Source organism: Rhamphochromis sp. 'chilingali' (assembly GCF_963969265.1).
Source record: "Rhamphochromis sp. 'chilingali' genome assembly, chromosome: 9".
Lineage (NCBI taxonomy): Eukaryota > Metazoa > Chordata > Actinopteri > Cichliformes > Cichlidae > Rhamphochromis > Rhamphochromis sp. 'chilingali'.
Genome location: NC_137936.1, coordinates 9,162,774 through 9,182,194, shown reverse-complemented (window position 1 = coordinate 9,182,194; position 19,421 = coordinate 9,162,774). Strand labels below are relative to the sequence as shown.

The 19,421-nt window shown below is 39.5% G+C and overlaps 1 protein-coding gene across 1 annotated transcript in view; it reads left to right on the top strand.

Moving 5' to 3' along the window:
- camkvb (CaM kinase-like vesicle-associated b) overlaps positions 1-19,092 on the top strand; it is a 53,056-nt gene extending 33,964 nt beyond the window's left edge. Inside the window, exons 2-11 of the mRNA XM_080891401.1 lie at positions 10,173-10,280; positions 10,374-10,505; positions 12,554-12,628; positions 13,126-13,264; positions 14,423-14,543; positions 14,641-14,716; positions 14,877-15,013; positions 15,209-15,287; positions 16,156-16,243; positions 16,429-19,092. Coding sequence (XP_080747527.1) covers positions 10,186-10,280; positions 10,374-10,505; positions 12,554-12,628; positions 13,126-13,264; positions 14,423-14,543; positions 14,641-14,716; positions 14,877-15,013; positions 15,209-15,287; positions 16,156-16,243; positions 16,429-16,791 — 1,305 coding nt within the window. The 5' untranslated portion in view covers positions 10,173-10,185 and the 3' untranslated portion in view covers positions 16,792-19,092. The remainder of the gene's footprint in view (positions 1-10,172; positions 10,281-10,373; positions 10,506-12,553; positions 12,629-13,125; positions 13,265-14,422; positions 14,544-14,640; positions 14,717-14,876; positions 15,014-15,208; positions 15,288-16,155; positions 16,244-16,428) is intronic.
- The last annotated feature ends 329 nt before the right edge of the window (positions 19,093-19,421 follow it).

The following is a 19,421-nucleotide window of genomic DNA, read 5'->3' as shown; positions in this document are numbered from 1 at the left end:
TCGGTTGTTAAGCTTAACGCTGGAATGCTTTACAAACATTCAGAGATGAACTTACACAGTTGCTTTACTTCTCTCTGGGAAAACTTCCTCGGAGATGAAATGCTGGTTTGGTAGCGAGGCTCCAAATACACACAGCCGCTCTATCACGTGATGCATACTGCTCCGACGCGTTTTGTGAGGTGCTTTTTTGATATTTAATGGATCGATTACATTTTTTTATTTCTCTCCGATATCCGATGCAGTAATTTACGTCAGTATCGGACCGATATCGATACGTAATATCGGATCGGTCCATCTCTACTTTAAAGGTGACGAAGTGTTTAGGATCCAGGGTCCTTCAATAAACCCTCAAAAACTTTTCATTCCTCTGTGATGCTACGCAAACAAACGAGAGATGTAGTGGATCTGGAGAGACTGGCCCTGTGTGAGACTGATGCAGACACCGTGAGCAGTATTGTGTACTGAACTAGGATTAAAAGAGGGCTGAGTGGAGAAGGCTTGTAATTATTACTGTACTGCCAGACCTGCCATGCTTCTGCTCCTAGCACACTGTTTAGCAAGTGCCCCAGGACACAGAGATTCCTCGATACAAGAAACACACGGATCACAGGCCCAGTGAGACACACCGTGGAAAATGAGACTGCCAGCCATGAATAATTAATTCAATTGTGAATTGGCCGGCTTTTTAAAACCTTTGCCACTATCTTTTTATTCTAACCCTGCTCTACACATGCTGCGGATTAATGCAACTCCCAGTCCCTTCGTGTGTTCCCTGTCTGCTGTTATTACCCTGCCTTCCTCCTCTTGTTATAGAGCTCTCTCGTCCATGTTCTTCAGCTAGCTCTCTAAAGGTTGAAACAGCAAGATTTATACGCCGCCTTGCAATTTTAATTAGTGCAGTAAAAAGCCCCAGAGACATAGCATGCAAACTTTTTTTTTTTTGGTCAACATTTCTAAGAATTCATTTCCCTTAATCAAAATGAAAAAAAGATGTAATTCTTGTGCAGTGCAGTAATGAGGCAGAGCGATGATGTTGCTGATGCTCTTCCAAGTGAGTTTTGGGGAAGTTCTTTTATGAATGCACTCATATGCCACTCAATTAATGCAGCTTGAACTGTATACTGTAAAATATCTTTGAACTGGTTTCCATCTTGGTTGGCCCATTTTTCTGGGAATAGTAGCAGCTATTATTCTGGCCTCTATAACAGAGGCACTGCCGGGGTCACTTACTGCCGATGTAGATTTATTGCATACCATCAGTATTCCACCGCGTCTGCTGGCCTCTCAGTTACTCTCCACACTAATGGATTGTCTCGGCTCTTAGCTGAAACTGTTTATAAAAGTTCACTTAGAGTTGGGCAGCTTTACATTAATGGATAGCAAATGATTTCAGTGCAGTGTCTATATTTGCCTGTATCTTTAATTCATAACAGCTACAAGGGTAAAATTGCACATAGGTTTTGAGTTAGAGTACCACGGCTGGACTGCCTTCATGTCATTTTAATGATTTACTTCCTGTAGCTTTCATACACCTGCTCACCCTTCACAGCCGACACATCCTTTTGTTTTATGTGTCTACACCCGACTTGAAAAATAGCTGCTTCACAGTCTTGGTGTTGCTTAAAATTATTATTGCACCTTCAAAACTTCACACCTGCAAGTAAAGTCAGATTTCTTTTTTGAATTAGTAACGTTTCACTTAGAAAGCAGACGTGATAGGTGAGATTTACAAAGCAATTGTTGGTCATTTTTTTAATATACAGTGGGGCAAAAAAGTATTTAGTCAGCCACTGATTGTGCAAGTTCCCCCACCTAAAATGATGACAGAGGTCAGTAATTTGCACCAGAGGTACACTTCAACTGTGAGAGACAGAATGTGAAAAAAAAATCCATGAATCCACATGGTAGGATTTGTAAAGAATTTATTCATAAATCAGGGTGGAAAATAAGTATTTGGTCAATAACAAAAATACAACTCAATACTTTGTAACATAACCTTTGTTGACAATAACAGAGGTCAAACGTTTACTATAGGTCTTTACCAGGTTTGCACACACAGTAGCTGGTATTTTGGCCCATTCCTCCATGCAGATCTTCTCGAGAGCAGTGATGTTTTGGGGCTGTCGCCGAGCAACACGGACTTTCAACTCCCGCCACAGATTTTCTATGGGGTTGAGGTCTGGAGACTGGCTAGGCCACTCCAGGACTTTCAAATGCTTCTTACGGAGCCACTCCTTTGTTGCCCGGGCGGTGTGTTTTGGATCATTGTCATGTTGGAAGACCCAGCCTCATTTCATCTTCAAAGTTCTCACTGATGGAAGGAGGTTTCGGCTCAAAATCTCACGATACATGGCCCCATTCATTCTGTCCTTAACACGGATCAGTCGTCCTGTCCCCTTGGCAGAAAAACAGCCCCATAGCATGATGTTTCCACCCCCATGCTTCACAGTAGGTATGGTGTTCTTGGGATGCAACTCAGTATTCTTCTTCCTCCAAACACGACGAGTTGAGTTTATACCAAAAAGTTCTACTTTGGTTTCATCTGACCACATGACATTCTCCCAATCCTCTGCTGTATCATCCATGTGCTCTCTGGCAAACTTCAGACGGGCCTGGACATGCACTGGCTTCAGCAGCGGAACACGTCTGGCACTGCGGGATTTGATTCCCTGCCGTTGTAGTGTGTTACTGATGGTGACCTTTGTTACTTTGGTCCCAGCTCTCTGCAGGTCATTCACCAGGTCCCCCCGTGTGGTTCTGGGATCTTTGCTCACAGTTCTCATCATCATTTTGACCCCACGGGATGAGATCTTGCGTGGAGCCCCAGATCGAGGGAGATTATCAGTGGTCTTGTATGTCTTCCATTTTCTGATGATTGCTCCCACAGTTGATTTTTTCACACCAAGCTGCTTGCCTATTGTAGATTCACTCTTCCCAGTCTGGTGCAGGTCTACAATACTTTTCCTGGTGTCCTTCGAAAGCTCTTTGGTCTTGGCCATGGCGGAGTTTGGAGTCTGACTGTTTGAGGCTGTGGACAGGTGTCTTTTATACAGATGATGAGTTCAAACAGGTGCCATTCATACAGGTAACGAGTGGGGGACAGAAAAGCTTCTTACAGAAGATGTTACAGGTCTGTGAGAGCCAGAGATTTTCCTTGTTTGAGGTGACCAAATACTTATTTTCCACCCTAATTTACGAATAAATTCTTTACAAATCCTACCATGTGGATTCATGGATCTTTTTTTTCACATTCTGTCTCTCACAGTTGAAGTGTACCTCTAGTGCAAATTACTGACCTCTGTCATCATTTTAAGTGGGGGAACTTGCACAATCGGTGGCTGACTAAATACTTTTTTGCCCCACTGTAGCACTCGTCTGACCTCTGAGATTATGTTTAACACGTGACATGTATATGATGTCATCATAAACAGAAACAGAATACAGTGTATGCCACAGGTCGGCGTAACGAGGAGCATAAGATTAGACAACACCTGGGTTAGTAAATATGTTGATACAGTTATCGATGTGAGTTACAAAGACAGGTTGTTAAATGCTGGATTGAATGTCTGTAGACACTGCTTAGGACTGGAAAATGTGCTCTCTGTTTCAGTGCTTTATATTGTTCTACTGTCAGTCAGGAATGAATAGAAGAGCACCATGGTCTTTGTAGTACAGATGCAAATACAACAATTACACAACAGAAGCTACAGAGGTTCTGCGTATTATGTCCCCCATAGTAACCAATCCCATCGCCTGACGCTGACAGTCTGTGTGAATCTCAGTGAAGCTAGGATTTGAAAAGAATCTTGAAATCATTGTTTGAAAGTCGTGAAAACATGAAGGAGTCGATACATTCTTACTGAAACTCAAAGTTAACTGTAGCCAGAGTGTTATTTATGAGCCCATTAGTTTTCCATTGTTTTGGCACAGCTAAAGTTGAGGGCTTTCAGACCTGACGTGCTGCAATCCAACAGATGTGCTTTCTATTAGCTTTCACTGCAAAAAGAATAGTTTCCTTGCACTGTGTGCGTGCAATAGAACCTTTCTGCTCAGAAGGCTTTATTAAGACTTACACAATTGTCACTGTTCCCATCTGTGCTGCCCTTATTTTCTCTTTTTAGCTGAAAGCAAAGTGCTCTCGCAGTCTTTTGGGCAATCCCAGGAGGAGATCAGTGAGGATGAAAGAAAACGAAGGTCAAGAATGTTTATTTCCAAAAACCTAGAGAGACGCGTCTTTTTAGACTCAGGCTCCAACCAGTCTTTAGGAACACAGAGAATGGAGAGATAATGAGAGACAGAGAAAGAGATGATATTTGATCTTAGCCTTGTCAAAACAGAATTAGTAGTTTGCCCAAAACACTCAAGTAGTGTGCTTGAGGGACTCAGCATGGATGGTATTTGTGTGAAAGATGAATTTTGACCACTTATTCATATTATCTCCTGGTTATGTTTGCTACCTAAAATCTTCAGAAGAGCATTAATAGTAAATGATCGGACTGTGACTGCAGAGCTTCAGTGAAACATTATAAAGCTACAGTGTGTTTCCTTCAAGGTCTGATATGCCACACTGGCTGCGTTTTGGCTTTTTTAATAATACGCTGGCACACCAGTGTTCAACTATGTCACATTTAACCAGTCAAACGCAGCTAACTGCATGTAACGGTTTATCCTTTGGTTTCCTTCTCACGTTTTGGTGGCTAACTCTGGGTTACCCTCAAAGCGTGCCTGTGATCTCTCAGCTGTAGAAGAAGGCTAAATGGAGAATGGGAACTTTCCTGCTGTTTGAGTGAAACCTCTCTGTTTGTCCAAAGGTATCTTATTAGTATATTAGTCTAATTTTTTGGTCTTAGGTGCGATATAAAAGCTTTTTATACTTCTTGATCCTGAAAAATGTTTTCAAATGAGAAATGTGTGATATTAAAAAGATATGACACGGTTTTCAATCATGTGTTATGCTGTTATTCTTATATAAGATGAGCAGTTATGTGTGTAAAATGTGGTTTGTGCATGACTGTTGCAGTTTAGCACTGCTTGGGTTCGCTTCAGTGAAGTATGTAATGGCCTACAGTCAGCACAAGCGTAATGCATGGGATCTGATCTTTACTGTGCATCCTCATTTAGTAGCTACTGAGGCAGAGGGGGAGTAAGGGTGTGAAAGAACGCCGCGCAGAGAGTCAACAACTAAACATGAAGTGAAACATTTCTTAAAAGCAAGGGGAAAATGGCTCACTTAAGTAAGCTAACTATACCAACTACTTCCCTGTGGAGTAACCCTGCATTATATCCCAGTAGCAGCTAAAATAATCCCCACTTACGTGCTTCAAAAAGCACTTTCAGCACTGCCTTTAGTCTAATCCCTGGCTTTTCCAGGCACTGCAAGAGTTTCATCAAGCACAAAGAACTAAAACGACTCATTTCCTGATGGCCTTGCCTGGCTGAAGGAGGTATTGCACTTGCTTAATAAGCCTCCATCTTTTTTCACTATCCATCTTCTGTCCTGTAAATCCTCACAGCACTAGCAGAAATTCCTTGGTGATATAGTACTGTGTCCCGAGGTGGGCCCACAGCAGAGTCACAGCACACAGTGGCACATAAAGCATTAAGAGCCATTGAGTAGTGCTCCCCAGAGGCAGATAACAGTCAGAACACGGGGCGATAATGCTTGAATGTTGCTGATGCCGGTCGATTGAAATGGATCCATTATGCAGCCTCTGTTATGTGATATAGCAAGCATCCTGCTATTTCTGCTTCAAGTGCTTGACAAGTTCTTCTTCCATTACATTGCTTCATGAGTTCTTTGAAGAATTACATTATCTGGTGTTGAATTTTTTGCGTATGTTCTCCCTTGTGCTTCTTGTGGCTTTGCAGGCTCAAGATAAAGTTTTTCAAAAACCGCAAAGGTTGATTTTCTGGATTACTTCATGCAATTCATTTCTCAAAATTGCGTGCCCACTCTCTTCTTCTCATGTGCATTTTTCCTAGAATGTCACGACTGTGGCTACTTGCTGAACGTAGCCATAATGTATTTTTCGGACATGTTTTGGCCTTTTTCGGTCTGCTAAACCTACTCAGAATGTCCTCCATTTAAACCACCATCCCTGCAGAACTTTCCTTTCATCTTTGCAGCGCAATTTTACTGAGCCACAGCATTGATATACAATGTACTGAGAGTGAGAGAAAGAGAGGGAGCCAAAAAAGGTCAGCTCCTCTCACTGACTGCACAAGTCAGTGTTGTGCTTCAGTTAAGAAAAGGAAGGGAAGTGAGCACAAAGTTTTCTCTTCACAGTTTTCTCAGCTGAGCCTTGTTCATTTAGATTGGATATCAGAAGCTGCAGAAGACAAATTTCCTTCTTACATAGTAAGAAGGTTCTCATTTTCCCTACTACCCTGCGTCACAAAGTGACAATACAAATGGTTGCTTCATGGATAGGAAATATATATTTTATACCGTATGTTCATCTCTAGAAAATGCTGTTCAGGCATTTTCCACTACTGCTTTACATTCCTAGTTTTGCAAAGAGAATATTTATGCGAGTCCAGTCAGCAAGCATGCAGTGTTGTGGTTGCTGGCCCCAAGGTATCTGCACTGGATTAATAAGTAGTATGATTCCTTTTTAAAAACACTAGTAGACACAGAGAGAGTCACTGCTTTCTCTCAGGATTTCTTGAATATATCAAGGGATTTCATCCACATTCTTGCTGATTCCATTTCTTTTGGTTTTTGGAGGGCATTTTTCTTCGCATTGGTTGTTCAAAACACAATAAAATTACATTTCTCAATATGTTAGGATTCTCATACCATAGGCATCCTCATGACTTATGTTGATGCAGAGAGCTATTCTTTAACACAGTTTTTAACCACTGGAGGCAGTGTTGCCAATCAATGAGCATAAGTGTCTCCATTTCTCAGGTATTAAAGGTGCTAAATTAGCGAAACACAACACTACTTATGTTTTCACAAGATTTACTACCATGTGATATAGAGGGTATTACTCAGGCAGATGCGGTCACATAAATCTATAGAGTCTATGGGGAATGAGGAAAATAATGATAAAAGAAGTTTCCATTTGTGGTCCACTTTTTTTTTTGATCCAGGTAGTTTATTAAAATTATTTTTCCAACAGTTAAACACATAAGCATATACCAATAAATGTACAACATTGCTCCCACCTCTCAATAACAGATCTCAAGTGAAAAATAAAATAGTGATATATATACTCAGAGTACACACAAAACTATAGGCATGCAAGACAATGGGCCACTGGGCTATATACATTCAACATAACAGAATCATGATTCCATATCACAGGATGACATTTTGTCAATATAACTAATGACCGGTTGCCAGGAAGGATGAAATTTTCCAGCACACCCTCTGATGGTGAACTTAATCTTCCTTAGATGAACATCACGTCTCTAATCCACAGGCCAAATGTTGGGGGCCGGGGGTCCTTCCACTTGGTGAGAATAAATCTTCTGGCCAGCAGAGAGGTGATAGAGCAAGTTTATTCAGGAATGCTTCAGAGGGAATCACACCAAACATTTAAATCAGAGGGGTTGGCTGGATCGTTTGTCCTGTTATGTTGGAGTTAGTCTGAAAGGTTGAGCTCCATCCATGTAACTTGTGTAAAACATGTAAAACATGTGCAGCAGAGTGGCTGGAGCTGTCTTACCCAGGCCGCATGTGGGGTCCAAATCAGTGGAGATGATGTACAACCTTAAAATGTATAACAGATCGCCTGATGAGTTGGAGATATTCATTGAAACTTGTAGCCAAGTTGTCTCGGGTATTGTTTCTCCTAGTTCCCCTTCCCATCTATGCTTAAGGCCCTCTAAGGTAGTCAGCTTGTGGTCATTAAACACTGTATACATTTTACCAATGATCTTCTTTGAGTCCATTTTGTTTTTAATTATCAGGTCCAGCAGAGAAGTGGACGGGTGCATAGGGAAACACTCAGAATTAGATGAGACAAAACATCTAATTTGCAAATATCTAAAAGACTTAAATCAACGTAAATTAAAACTTTTTGAGAAAGCTTTTTTCAAAAGAAACAAACCTCTTATCTATATACAAATTGTTGAAAGACCGTATCCCACACTCCAGCCAGCCGTGAAATGCTTCGTCCATAACCGAGGGTGTAAACAGGTGGTTTTTCCTTATTGGAGCACCAAGTCACAACTCAGTAAGATTAAAGGCTTTTCTGAATGAATAACAACACGGTTGTGTGTATATGATGGTTTTTAAGTGGTCCACTTTTTGCCCCAATTCTAGTGTTGAGTCGTTTTGAGCAAGTTCTGGTTGTGTTAAGCATTATGCATGGAGAGCAAATGAGGAAACTAGTCTGATGAAGTCTGGAAACCGTTGGGTTTGTTTGGAATTAATTTAGTTTTGATTTTGCTTTTTTAACCCAAATTCTCTGGCACCCCAAAACTAGTGAATGTGTTCCCAGATTGATAGGAATATTGATAAGCATTTACTGCTGCATAACTTTATTTAAAAAGTACAACAGTTAGAACACTTTTTAGTGTGTTGCCACTGAGCATCATGTATGGCTTTTAGTTTGCTTGAGTTTAGGTCCTTGTGGAATAAATGCTGTTGTTGTCTGGTTATTGATGTCTTTTTGAATGAGTTGGAGTGATAGGAGGGACTAGACTGAGGTTATTCGATGCCTGGCCTTAAATTCTAAAACTCTGAGTCATGTGCTTGATACACTGTTATATTTGTGACGATCCCTAATCTCTTTTTCATTACCAGTTTCATACGACGCAGAGATACATTTCTTGTTAAACTAGTGAATTTATTAATTGTGTGTAACAGCTTTCTCTTTTGTGTTTGATCTGTTTGATTTGTGTCTGATTTGCTATGAAGATTACTGAGAAGAGTTAGAGTTGAGGTTTGAGATAATTAAAGACACGTAAAAAAGCTGATTGAAGTCTGTGAAGTGTTTGAAGATGGATTGGGAATTTTGACTTCAGACACAATTTTGCATTTGGCCATAAACAAAAATACACATGCTAACCGCAGCGAACCATGAAAATTCAGAAACAGCTCGGCTTGTCACGGTCTTGGTCTTGGGTTCGCTGCTCCTGACTTTACTGTGCGGAGAGAAGATTACAAAGAAAAAAATCATTTCTCCTTTGATCTCTACAATAATTATAACACCTCAGCTGCAAATAAAACCTTTAATGTGTAGCAGTGATGTGTAGTGACTTTTGTAATAAAGCAAGCAGAGAGAAATACAAATAAACAAAATAAAATAAAGTCTTCCACTACTTTTTATTAAGAAAATGGACCACATTTAAAAAGTGCATGATTTTATGATGCCTGCCTGGCATCTTTCTGTGTTATATAAAATATTATCACTTCAATAGATATTGTCAAAACATTTATCATTAGCTGACAATGAGTGCTGGAGGATTTTTTAAATCATAGAATCCTTTACTAAAAATAGGAAAACTGTGAAAACTTGCCAACATAGAATTATGTTACGCACCCCCCCCCCCCCCCAAAAAAAAACAAAACAAAACAAACAAGTTTGAAATTGAAACTGTTAAAGAGAGTCACAGAAATACTGTAACGCAATTAGATATTAAAGTGCTGATTTAGAGCTTAGAAAATACTTGAATTCCCTCAATTCCCTCTCTGGGTGCTCTGCCGATATTTGCTGGTTCCCTTTCTTGATTGGAAATGCTTCAGTTGTTGTGGGATTCACCTTACTGGGCTCTGTGTTTGAATTAACCGTTAGTCCTGCTGCTCCCTGACCCCTGTGTTTTGTAAGTTTCTGCCCACGGAAAAGTGCTGGTATATTCAGTGCAGACTTTTCAAAATTATGAGCTGTAACATAAAGGTAGGACTGTGTAGCAGTTATGCCTTTATTCTTATTAATGCTGGATCATGAAAGCTCTGTTTAGCAAGTTTAAAACAATCTGTGGCACTCATACTGCCTCTGGTGACTCTTTAGTGCTCACACTTTGGAAATGCTTTCTCAGCATTTCTGGAATAATTATTTTATGGCTGAGGGAGGGATATGTTGCAGCCAAGTCATCATCCAGTGTAAGATTAAGGATCTGTGTGAGGGAATAAATCAGCAGTAGTTGGAATGACCTGACAAATTGCAATGATTTTAATCTTTATTCTTATTTATTTCGCTCTGTCTTTTTTTATACCACAGGTCAGGAGTGGCCATGCCATTTGGCTGTTTAACAATCGGGGAAAAGAAGGATTACCACAGTCCTTCGGACGTGACAGATAAATATGACCTGGGTCAGATCGTTAAATCGTAAGTATCTCGGAAGGTTTTTGCTTTTGAATTTGAATTATGCTTCCATTATGTTGTTTAAGAAAAACTGAAGTGCTGTGAAAATCTTTTCAGGGAAGAGTTCTGTGAGATATTCAGGGCCAAGGACAGAACTACAATGAAGATGTACACATGTAAAAAATTCCTGAAAAAGGATGGGAGGAAAGTCCGTAAGGCTGCAAAAAACGAGATTGCCATATTGAAGATGTGAGTTTTTCATCTGATTCATCTTGCTGTGTGACTCTTGCTTTATATTTAATTTTACTGAAAATGATTTCACAGAAAACATCTTTTTATGAAGAAGAAGAAACAGCTCAGTGCTCTTTAAGAAAGCAGAAAAGTGAACTTCATTCTGCTGAGTGATCATATGCAGTCACTTTTTAAAGCCTTTATTATCAGAGATTTTCCTTCAGCTTCTCTTTGATGATCTGACTTTCTGGTAAAGCCCACATTAGCATAACCTGAGCCTTATCAAACAATTTGTCGCTGTCAGCAAGCAAAGCAGTAGAGTGAGATTACCATAAAAGTGCTTTTTTTTTATAAGGAGCCTTTGAAAACACCGATTATTCCATTCAAAATTAGACTTTAATAACAGGGATGTGCACTGCATCCACATTTCATGTTGTAGTCATCAATGAAGGGGGTTGAGCAGTAAGATGACAGTGTCAAAGCCTGTGAATAATTGCTGGCAAAACATCAAATTACATTTTGAAGAGACAAATGTGGGCTGACATTACAAAAGAAAAGAATGAAAATGGGAAAAAAAGAGATTACTCTTTCAAGTTACCTTCTTCCATTTGTTTTGTTGTTACGCAAGAGAACGTTCAGTTGTATGTTCTGTCAGTTTAGCTTCTTCTTGTTTAGTTTCATGTTTTGGTTCCCCTGTAAATATCCTGGATTTGAGATTTAAATCTCAGTTTAACATGTGATGCAGCCATAGTTTAATACGGGAAAAGTAACAGATCTAGTAGTAGATCTAGTACACGTCTAATTGGGTTGGTATGGAAACATTAAAGAGGTATTAATGATCAAAGAACTGACCTCACAGGCCATTGTTCATTCTGTTGTGCTAGTTTCAGTCATTGTGCAAAGGTACTGTTTATAAGGTTGGGGAAACCTGCAGTCAGCTGAGACTGAAGAAGTCACTTGGACGAGTGGTGAAATGTTTCTCCCACTGAAAAAGCTAAATCCAGTTGAACAGAATTCTCTTTTTCTTTTACTTGGATGATTGAGTTTGCATCAAGACATTGGGTATAGCTACTTAGATTTGCATGATCCAATATCATTTTAAAATAGTATATACTATTCCTTACCAGAAATGCTCAACAGCATACACCTTAGTATCTTCTGGAAATATTTTTGTATCATACTGTAAAACATAAACTGTCACTATGAAGCTGGACATTGTTCATTTGGGGGTGTTTGAGGATTGACTCACTTTTGGAACCAACCTCAGGTAGCCCTTCCAGGAAGTGCAGTTTTTAGGCATCATTGATTATTTTAAAACTAAACTAAATATTCCAGTCCTAAACAACGACAGAAAAAAATAGTGTTTATCTGCTTTAATAAGTTGTTACAGTAGCTAATAGCTGGTCTGTAATATACTGGACTGCATCTACTTTCTGCCATTTATTTCATGGCAGGTTTGAAAAAGAACATTTATATAACACATGATGAGTATGTGCTCTTTAAAAATTCTCCAGTACTTCACAGCTTGTGTCTGGATTCTGATTCAGACATGTAAATTATGGTTACAAAACACACACCTGTGATGCACGATGAAAATCATTCATAAATGTCCCAAATCTCAATTTTCCATTCACAAAATTAACTTTGTGCTTGGAGTGATTGAATAAGGAAGCAATTAAAGACAGAGCTTTTTAGCAGACTTCCACAGTCAGCACTGTGGAAAAATGATCATGAAAATAACCAGTAGGCTCGTGAATGTCCTTCAGAGTTTCTTGCATGTTGCTGTGGTTGTTGAAGGCATAGTCAATGCTCATGATATAAATGTTTGAGATATATGCCCATATGGATACATCAGATTACACAAATCTGCGTATCTATGGGAATTTAAATATGTCTTGCATATTTAAATATGTCTTGTTCCCTCTCTCAGATTTCAGAATGCATGTTGTTTATGTGCATTAAAATGAAAAGGTATTTACATTAGCCTTCTAAAAGAATGAATGACTCAGATCTTATCTGATATTTGACTTGATTCTCTTCTTGTGTCTTTTGACACATCTTTTCAGGGTAAAGCATCCCAATATTCTCCAACTGGTGGATGTCTTTGAGACCAAAAAAGAGTACTTCCTCTTCCTTGAACTGTGAGTTCCGATGTCTGATGAGCCAAGGGAAAACCTTTCTGCTTGTCTTGACCGTAACTTAAACTTGAAATGTATCTGTTTATATTGTTGATACTTGTGGTGAATGAGCCCAAGGTCCTGTAGATACAAGAACAGCTCCAGTCACTTGGTATTCATTGTGAAATTAGCTCTTTCATGATTTTGTAATCTTGTGTACTGTATTCCATGGAATTCCAGAACGTGGGATTCTTTTTTTGTGATTTAAAAAGCTTTTGGTTATACGGAAATCTTTTATGCAATCTTGTTAAATAATAATCAAATTAGGATGTCTTTATTTCAGTTTAAATTACAGATGTATTTTTTTTTCTTTTTTCTAAACTGTTAATAGTAGAGAGCAAAGGAAGAAAAAGAATAGGCCAAGACAGAAAAGTTTTTAGTAAATCTTAAATTTAAACTGTTCGTTAAAGCTTTCACTACTGAAATTAAATTACATTCCTAATTTCCAACAACTTCCACAGTGCAACAGGCAGAGAGGTGTTTGACTGGATCCTGGATCAAGGCTACTATTCAGAGCGGGACACCAGCAATGTGGTACGCCAAGTGTTGGAGGCGGTTGCCTACCTCCACTCACTCCACATTGTTCACAGAAATCTCAAGGTAATATGCTTCAGGATATCAAGTCGCATCATCAAATCAGAAGTATTCAAAACAACATGACTGTACTGGAGTTCATTAAAAGAGACAAGAATATACAAAGAATATCATTTTTAAACACATGTCCTCAGTTAATCAGTTAAAAGCTGTTTTCATCACATTGAAATAAAGAGTACGATGTAAAAAGGTTTCCAGCAACTTTCAGTCCAGTTTTACTAAATGGCTAAATGACTTTTCCCTGAAAAACCAAACTGAAAGACATTTCTGCACCGTTATCAGTTTTCTCAACAACAAACCTCAGCTTAGAGAAAAGGTGTGCAATCCAAAACATCTGCTTCTTGGAATTAATTTCCCTTTCTGCCAAGCTACCTGCTACTGTGCATAGTCACAATTGTTCCACCCTCTGACAGCTGCCTCCTGCAGCGGGATGTTGCACACACCACTTTTCTTTCTTAAAAATGACGTATTTAATCTCATTACACTGAAAAATGGCGAGTTTCAGGTTTGTTTTCTTAAGAGAGCATCTCATAGGTTATGTATGTCCTTCACAGCATAGAAAGAAGAGAGTGTTTTAATTTCACTTTTAAGCATTACAACTTTTTCTTCTTCATCTTAACTAGTTTAATTGTGTTGTCTTACTTATCATAAATCTCAGACCATATGAGATAATGTTTAGTCCTTGTAGCCTCTTGTTGATAAAGTTAGCATTTTTCTACAAGATAGCATCATTGCACCATGATAGCAAGATAGCAGCACCTTAATTTCTCACCAAATACCTCCAAAAATAATGATTATAGGCTTCATAAAACTAAGACACTACAATATAGTAACCATGCCAAACATTAGAGTGTTATCATTATGAGCAGTGAGAGGGATAGCATTAGCATGTAGCTAAAAACCACTGTCTTGCAACTCATTAGTATGCAAATTTGAGACAATTAGAGAACGGTAGGTGTTGTATGATTTTGGACTTTTAAATGTGTGTCAGTGACAAATGCTGTGAAAACTGTTGAAATCCCACTTCGTAATACATAATTAAACATTTACATCGTTTAAGTCTTCTCTTTATTTTTGTTTTGAAACCACTGGAAATTTAAACTCGCTTTTTTTAATGCCTTAAATATGAATATTACATCAGCTAAAAAACGTCACTTTTCACAGTTGGAGAACCTGGTTTACTACAACCGCCTGAAGAACTCAAAAATAGTCATCAGTGACTTCCATCTTGCCAAGCTGGAGAACGGACTAATCAAAGAGCCCTGTGGGACGCCAGAGTATCTGGGTGAGAATATTAAATTTCACAACATGCAAATGAGGCAGTGCTTGTTCTGGTTTACAGACGTGTAGAAATTTAGTGAATGTCTTTTTTTCTGGTGCAGCTCCAGAGGTAGTTGGCAGACAGCGATATGGCAGACCTGTGGACTGCTGGGCAACAGGCGTCATCACGTATATTTTGTAAGTTATGTTTATGAGACTTAAAGGCTTATTCTCAGTCACATGTGGAAATTTGATTGATCTGTAATGCTCTGTTACAGCATAAGCTTGTTTAAATATGGGATGAAGGCTTTTTTTGGACTCCACATATTCACTCTTTTTTCACTCTATCCTACATCAGGCTGTCAGGCAACCCACCTTTCTACGATGAAACTGATGATGATGATTATGAAAACCATGACAAGAACTTGTTCAGAAAGATCCTAGCAGGAGATTATGAGTTTGACTCTCCGTACTGGGATGAAATCTCTGATTCAGGTACTTTTAGGATAAAGATAACATTGTGAAGCAACACACTGACAGCTTGCTCGGTAAACATTTCAGATTTGGAGAGTTTTCTCCTCTTCTTTCCGCTAGAGTGTTCAAACATATGTCATATTTATGTTCTCGTCTGTCGGGGGAATATACCTGTTCTTTGTTGAGTTTCTTCTGTACGATATTTTTCTTTGACAGCTAAGAGTTTGGTTGCTCGTTTGATGGAGGTGGATCAAGACCAGAGACTGACAGCCCAGGAGGCTATAAACCATGAATGGTAGGCAACGGAGCTTTGATAAATTGTGCATTTAAATGAAAGGACTCTGATCCGACCATATTAATTTGACCTGAAAGACTTCTCAAAAGTTCATTTTGTTTTTTGGTAGAATCATGCAAAGAAACAGTGGTTAGCATTTCCAGGATTGTTACTGTCCTGAGCATTATTTGCACTTTCTCAGTGCACTCTCTGACAGTCAAATTCTGCACAGGTGACAGCGACACATCAAGCAAAAATATTTATTATAAATGTTTTTTTTAAGCATATAGATGTTCACTATAGGTGCAACAATATTTGTGCAACGTTTGATTCAGATTAGCCCACCCATTAGGGAGCAGATAGGGTACAGACAGATATATATACATATACTATGATCATTATAGTAGGATTATTAGCGGTTAGCCAATTATTATTGGCTGCGTCTGAGACAAAGATCAGGCACAAACAGTCTTAAAACTTGGTTCCCTGAAAATATATTGATTAACATTCTTCTGAATCCCATTTGCATGTCTAAATGTGCTTTAATTGGAGTTACCTGTTACATTTCTCTATAAATATAATCTCATGTTATCAAGTTGACTTTATTACCTGTATACAGCATTTTTTTAGCTTCCCAGATACCATTGCTTATTTATATTTCACAAGTCTAACCTATGAACACAAATAGACTGTCAATGCCAAATTCCTGAAGAAAAATAGCCAAGATAAAAATGATCCTTAAAGGTTATTTTGTCCTTAGAAAAGTTTGCCAATCGATAAAACAAACAGCAAATTGAGTTATACTGTGTGTAGCAGCCCGTGGCACATGAAGGTAAGGATAATGTGAATCTCTGTTGTGAAGTTGTATTTCTCCTGTTTTGTGCAACAGGATCTCTGGTGGTGCAGCCTCAGATAAGAACATCAAGGAAAACGTGTGCGCACAAATAGAAAAGAACTTTGCCAGAGCTAAATGGAAGGTGAGCCCTTTTGTTCTCTCTTTCCGGAAGCTTTTTTTCTTTTTCAAAAAGTTCGACAATAGTTCTACTGTCTTTGAACAAGGATATACAGCAGCACGGTACAGTGTTGTGTAACTGTTAGTTGCATTTTTTGGGGGGGGTTATAGCATCAATTTGAGTTCAGTTTGATCTTAATTCTCCCACAGAAAGCTGTTCGGGTCACCACCATCATGAAGAGACTGAGAGCACCTGAGCACAGTGACGCAAAGGCGGCAAACCCTGCAGCCGGGGCCCCAGCAGACTCCACAGCTCCCCAGGCCGCTGCCGACCCTCCTGCTCCTTCATCTGCCACAGCACCTGAGGGTTCAACCGCTCCGGTCACAGAGCTCCCCGCCGGAGCAGAGAAAAGTCAACCGGCACCAGAGGCCTCGGCCGGGGTGGCGCCCTCAGCCGAAGACCATCAGCAGCCCATCCCGGCACCACATGGGGACGAGCCCGCATCGCGTTGCAACGGTGAAGCTTCAGCTGCCCTTCACACACCTGCTGAAGCTGGTGATGAGCAGGGTTAAAAACCAACCTCCCACCCCCGCGCCCTGTTTGACTTCTGCAGTCCCCACCTACTCCTGCACACTGTACATTAGCTGCTAGCATGGTGACACTGACTCTGCTTCTCTTTCACTTGCAGCATTAGTATCATCTCATGGAAGCTGTGTGCTACCTTTCCTGAGCCTGACTGCTACGTTGCCTTGGCTTTTTCTGTTTTGTTTTTTTACCCATGTACGGTGCTTTTTTTCCCCTGACCTCCCCCAGTGTGCGTCAGATTATATAAACACTAACTTCAAAATCTTTAGTTTTAGGGCTAAAACGATTTGCTGTCAAGCTGTGGCTTGCAGCTAACATTTTCTTTCCATTTCTTCTCATAGTGATAAGAGAATAATGGAAGACATAATTGTGCTGAAAACAGCTTTGATTCCTCTTTAATGAGCCGACTTGGGAAACTTCTCCCTGCAGTTATCCTCGCAATTCCAGTATTTGTTTGTAGAATCGGTAGAAAAGTTTTGCTTCTTAACATTCGCACCTGAAGAAGATCACGAGCACTTCTCTCACTTGACACATATGGCTATCTTTACCGTCTGTTGTATTCTCCACTTACCAGTTAATGGGCTTTTAATCAGCGACTGGGAGTTTTTAAGCCAGTGTTGTTTAGAACGAGGCAGCTGCACACATAAGCACACACAGACACTATGTTTCTTTGCTAAGTTCCTGCTCAGGAAAGAACCTCATAGCTGTAAGTGTAAAGATTCTGTACATAGAGACCTTTGTAGAAGTAGCCAAAACAGCATGCTTTCTCACTTTTGCTGTTCATTTTACACCCACTTGGTGGATAAAGATGTGCTACAGCCAGCTTTGTCTTATCACAGGCCACAGCATTGTCGTCTCTTGCCACAAGCCATGTGAAGGCTAATGTTCTTTTCAAAAGCATACTGTACATTACGCTATCAACTGCTGCTGTTCCTTTGGCGCCCCCGCTGTTAATGTGAAACAACCCCACCACTCTTTTCCTCCCATTTTTACATAGCAGTTCTATGCATCCAAATTTTTTTGTAGCTTTTCTTTTTTAGACGCCCTCGTGACATCCCGCCATCTTTGACTTGTTCAAAACATTTGCGTTCAGATACCGACTCAAAATACTTCATGCACTGTGGTGACTTTGCTGTAATTAGGGCACCATCACTTACTCTTTGTTGACCTGTATTGTACTGAGATGTGCAACCACATATTTACACTGTTTTTTTTTTACTATTTCTATTATGTATTTATTTAAAACTTTATGTACATGATCATTTTGCTTTTTTCTATGTTTCTTTTTATTTATTTGGCTCTTACTCTCTCTTTTTATTTCATAGATTTTTCAGCTTATACTTGATAAACAGTAATAACAATCTCATCTTTTCTTATCACTGATCCCCTTGAGTTTTAATAATGAGCTACAGAAGGAAACCTCTGTAATCACTCTAGTGGAGTTAGAGCAATATTTGACTGGCTGCAGAAACTGTGATTCCTGGTGTCCTTTCGATACAGTCCACATACCTGTAAGTAGAAGTCTGTAGTCCTTTCTCAGCTGTCAGGCCCATGAGGGCCACTGACCTACATAGACACTGACATATGGCTGCTGTCAAATTCATATGTGTCTCAGTGGGTGGACTGTAAGTTCCCATGAGCCCGAAACACGGGCCACATGAAGACAGTAGCCACTCTGCCAGTGCTATGACTTAATTCAAGTGTAGTATGTCATGGCTTATGCACAGCCAGCTTGTCTGATTTCCCCACTCTGTTGTCAAGAATATTTACTGTGCACACCTGTCAAATTATATAATAAAAAGATATATTTCTCCATTTGAAACTAAATGGGAAGAAAAAAGAAAAGGTTTACAATAGAATCTCAAGTTTGACCTTTTTTTGTTACAGTCGTTTACTCATAAAAGTATCTCTTTGAATGTGTTTAAAGTAGATTAGTCGAAGCATCGTTCAGATTGCATCACCATCTTTCTTACATTGTTTAGGATGAATATTTCATCTTTAAAAAGATGCTTAGTCAGAAAGATATCAGATTTTTTTAATGTGAATAGATTATTTCATGTAGTGTGTTCTCTTTGTTTAGATGGCAAATAAATACTGTTCATATACTGTTGCACAGTTTGAAGCAATGCTTTTTCCCAATACATACTCATAAACCCTGTATTTAATAACCCATGTCTGTTCATTTTGCCGAGCACTTCCAGGTGTATTCGTAGATGTGATGTTGCCAGGACCAGTGATCATCTGTAGGTCCTGTCCTGCATTTGTGAGCTCTGTACTGTACTCCTTGACTGAGTTGATGACTTTGATGGTAATAAAATTGGATTCATCTGTTTATCCATGTGCGATCAGCTCTTATTTCTCGTCCAAGCGCAAAGATTGTGTACAGCATCTTTCAAACCAGTGAAGATTATTTTGAGAAAATGTGGGAAAGAGCCTGCGTCATTACACTCTGCTTTCCCCCTAACCCGGAGGAGAGCATCTGTGTTACACGCGCTCAATTAGCACCAGCTTAGCACCCATCCTCGTGGGGTGTGAACTCGTGTTTCGAAAAATCCCAGCAGTGCCATTTGGTGACACTTTCCAAGACACTTGAATTGCATCACACTGGAATAATAAT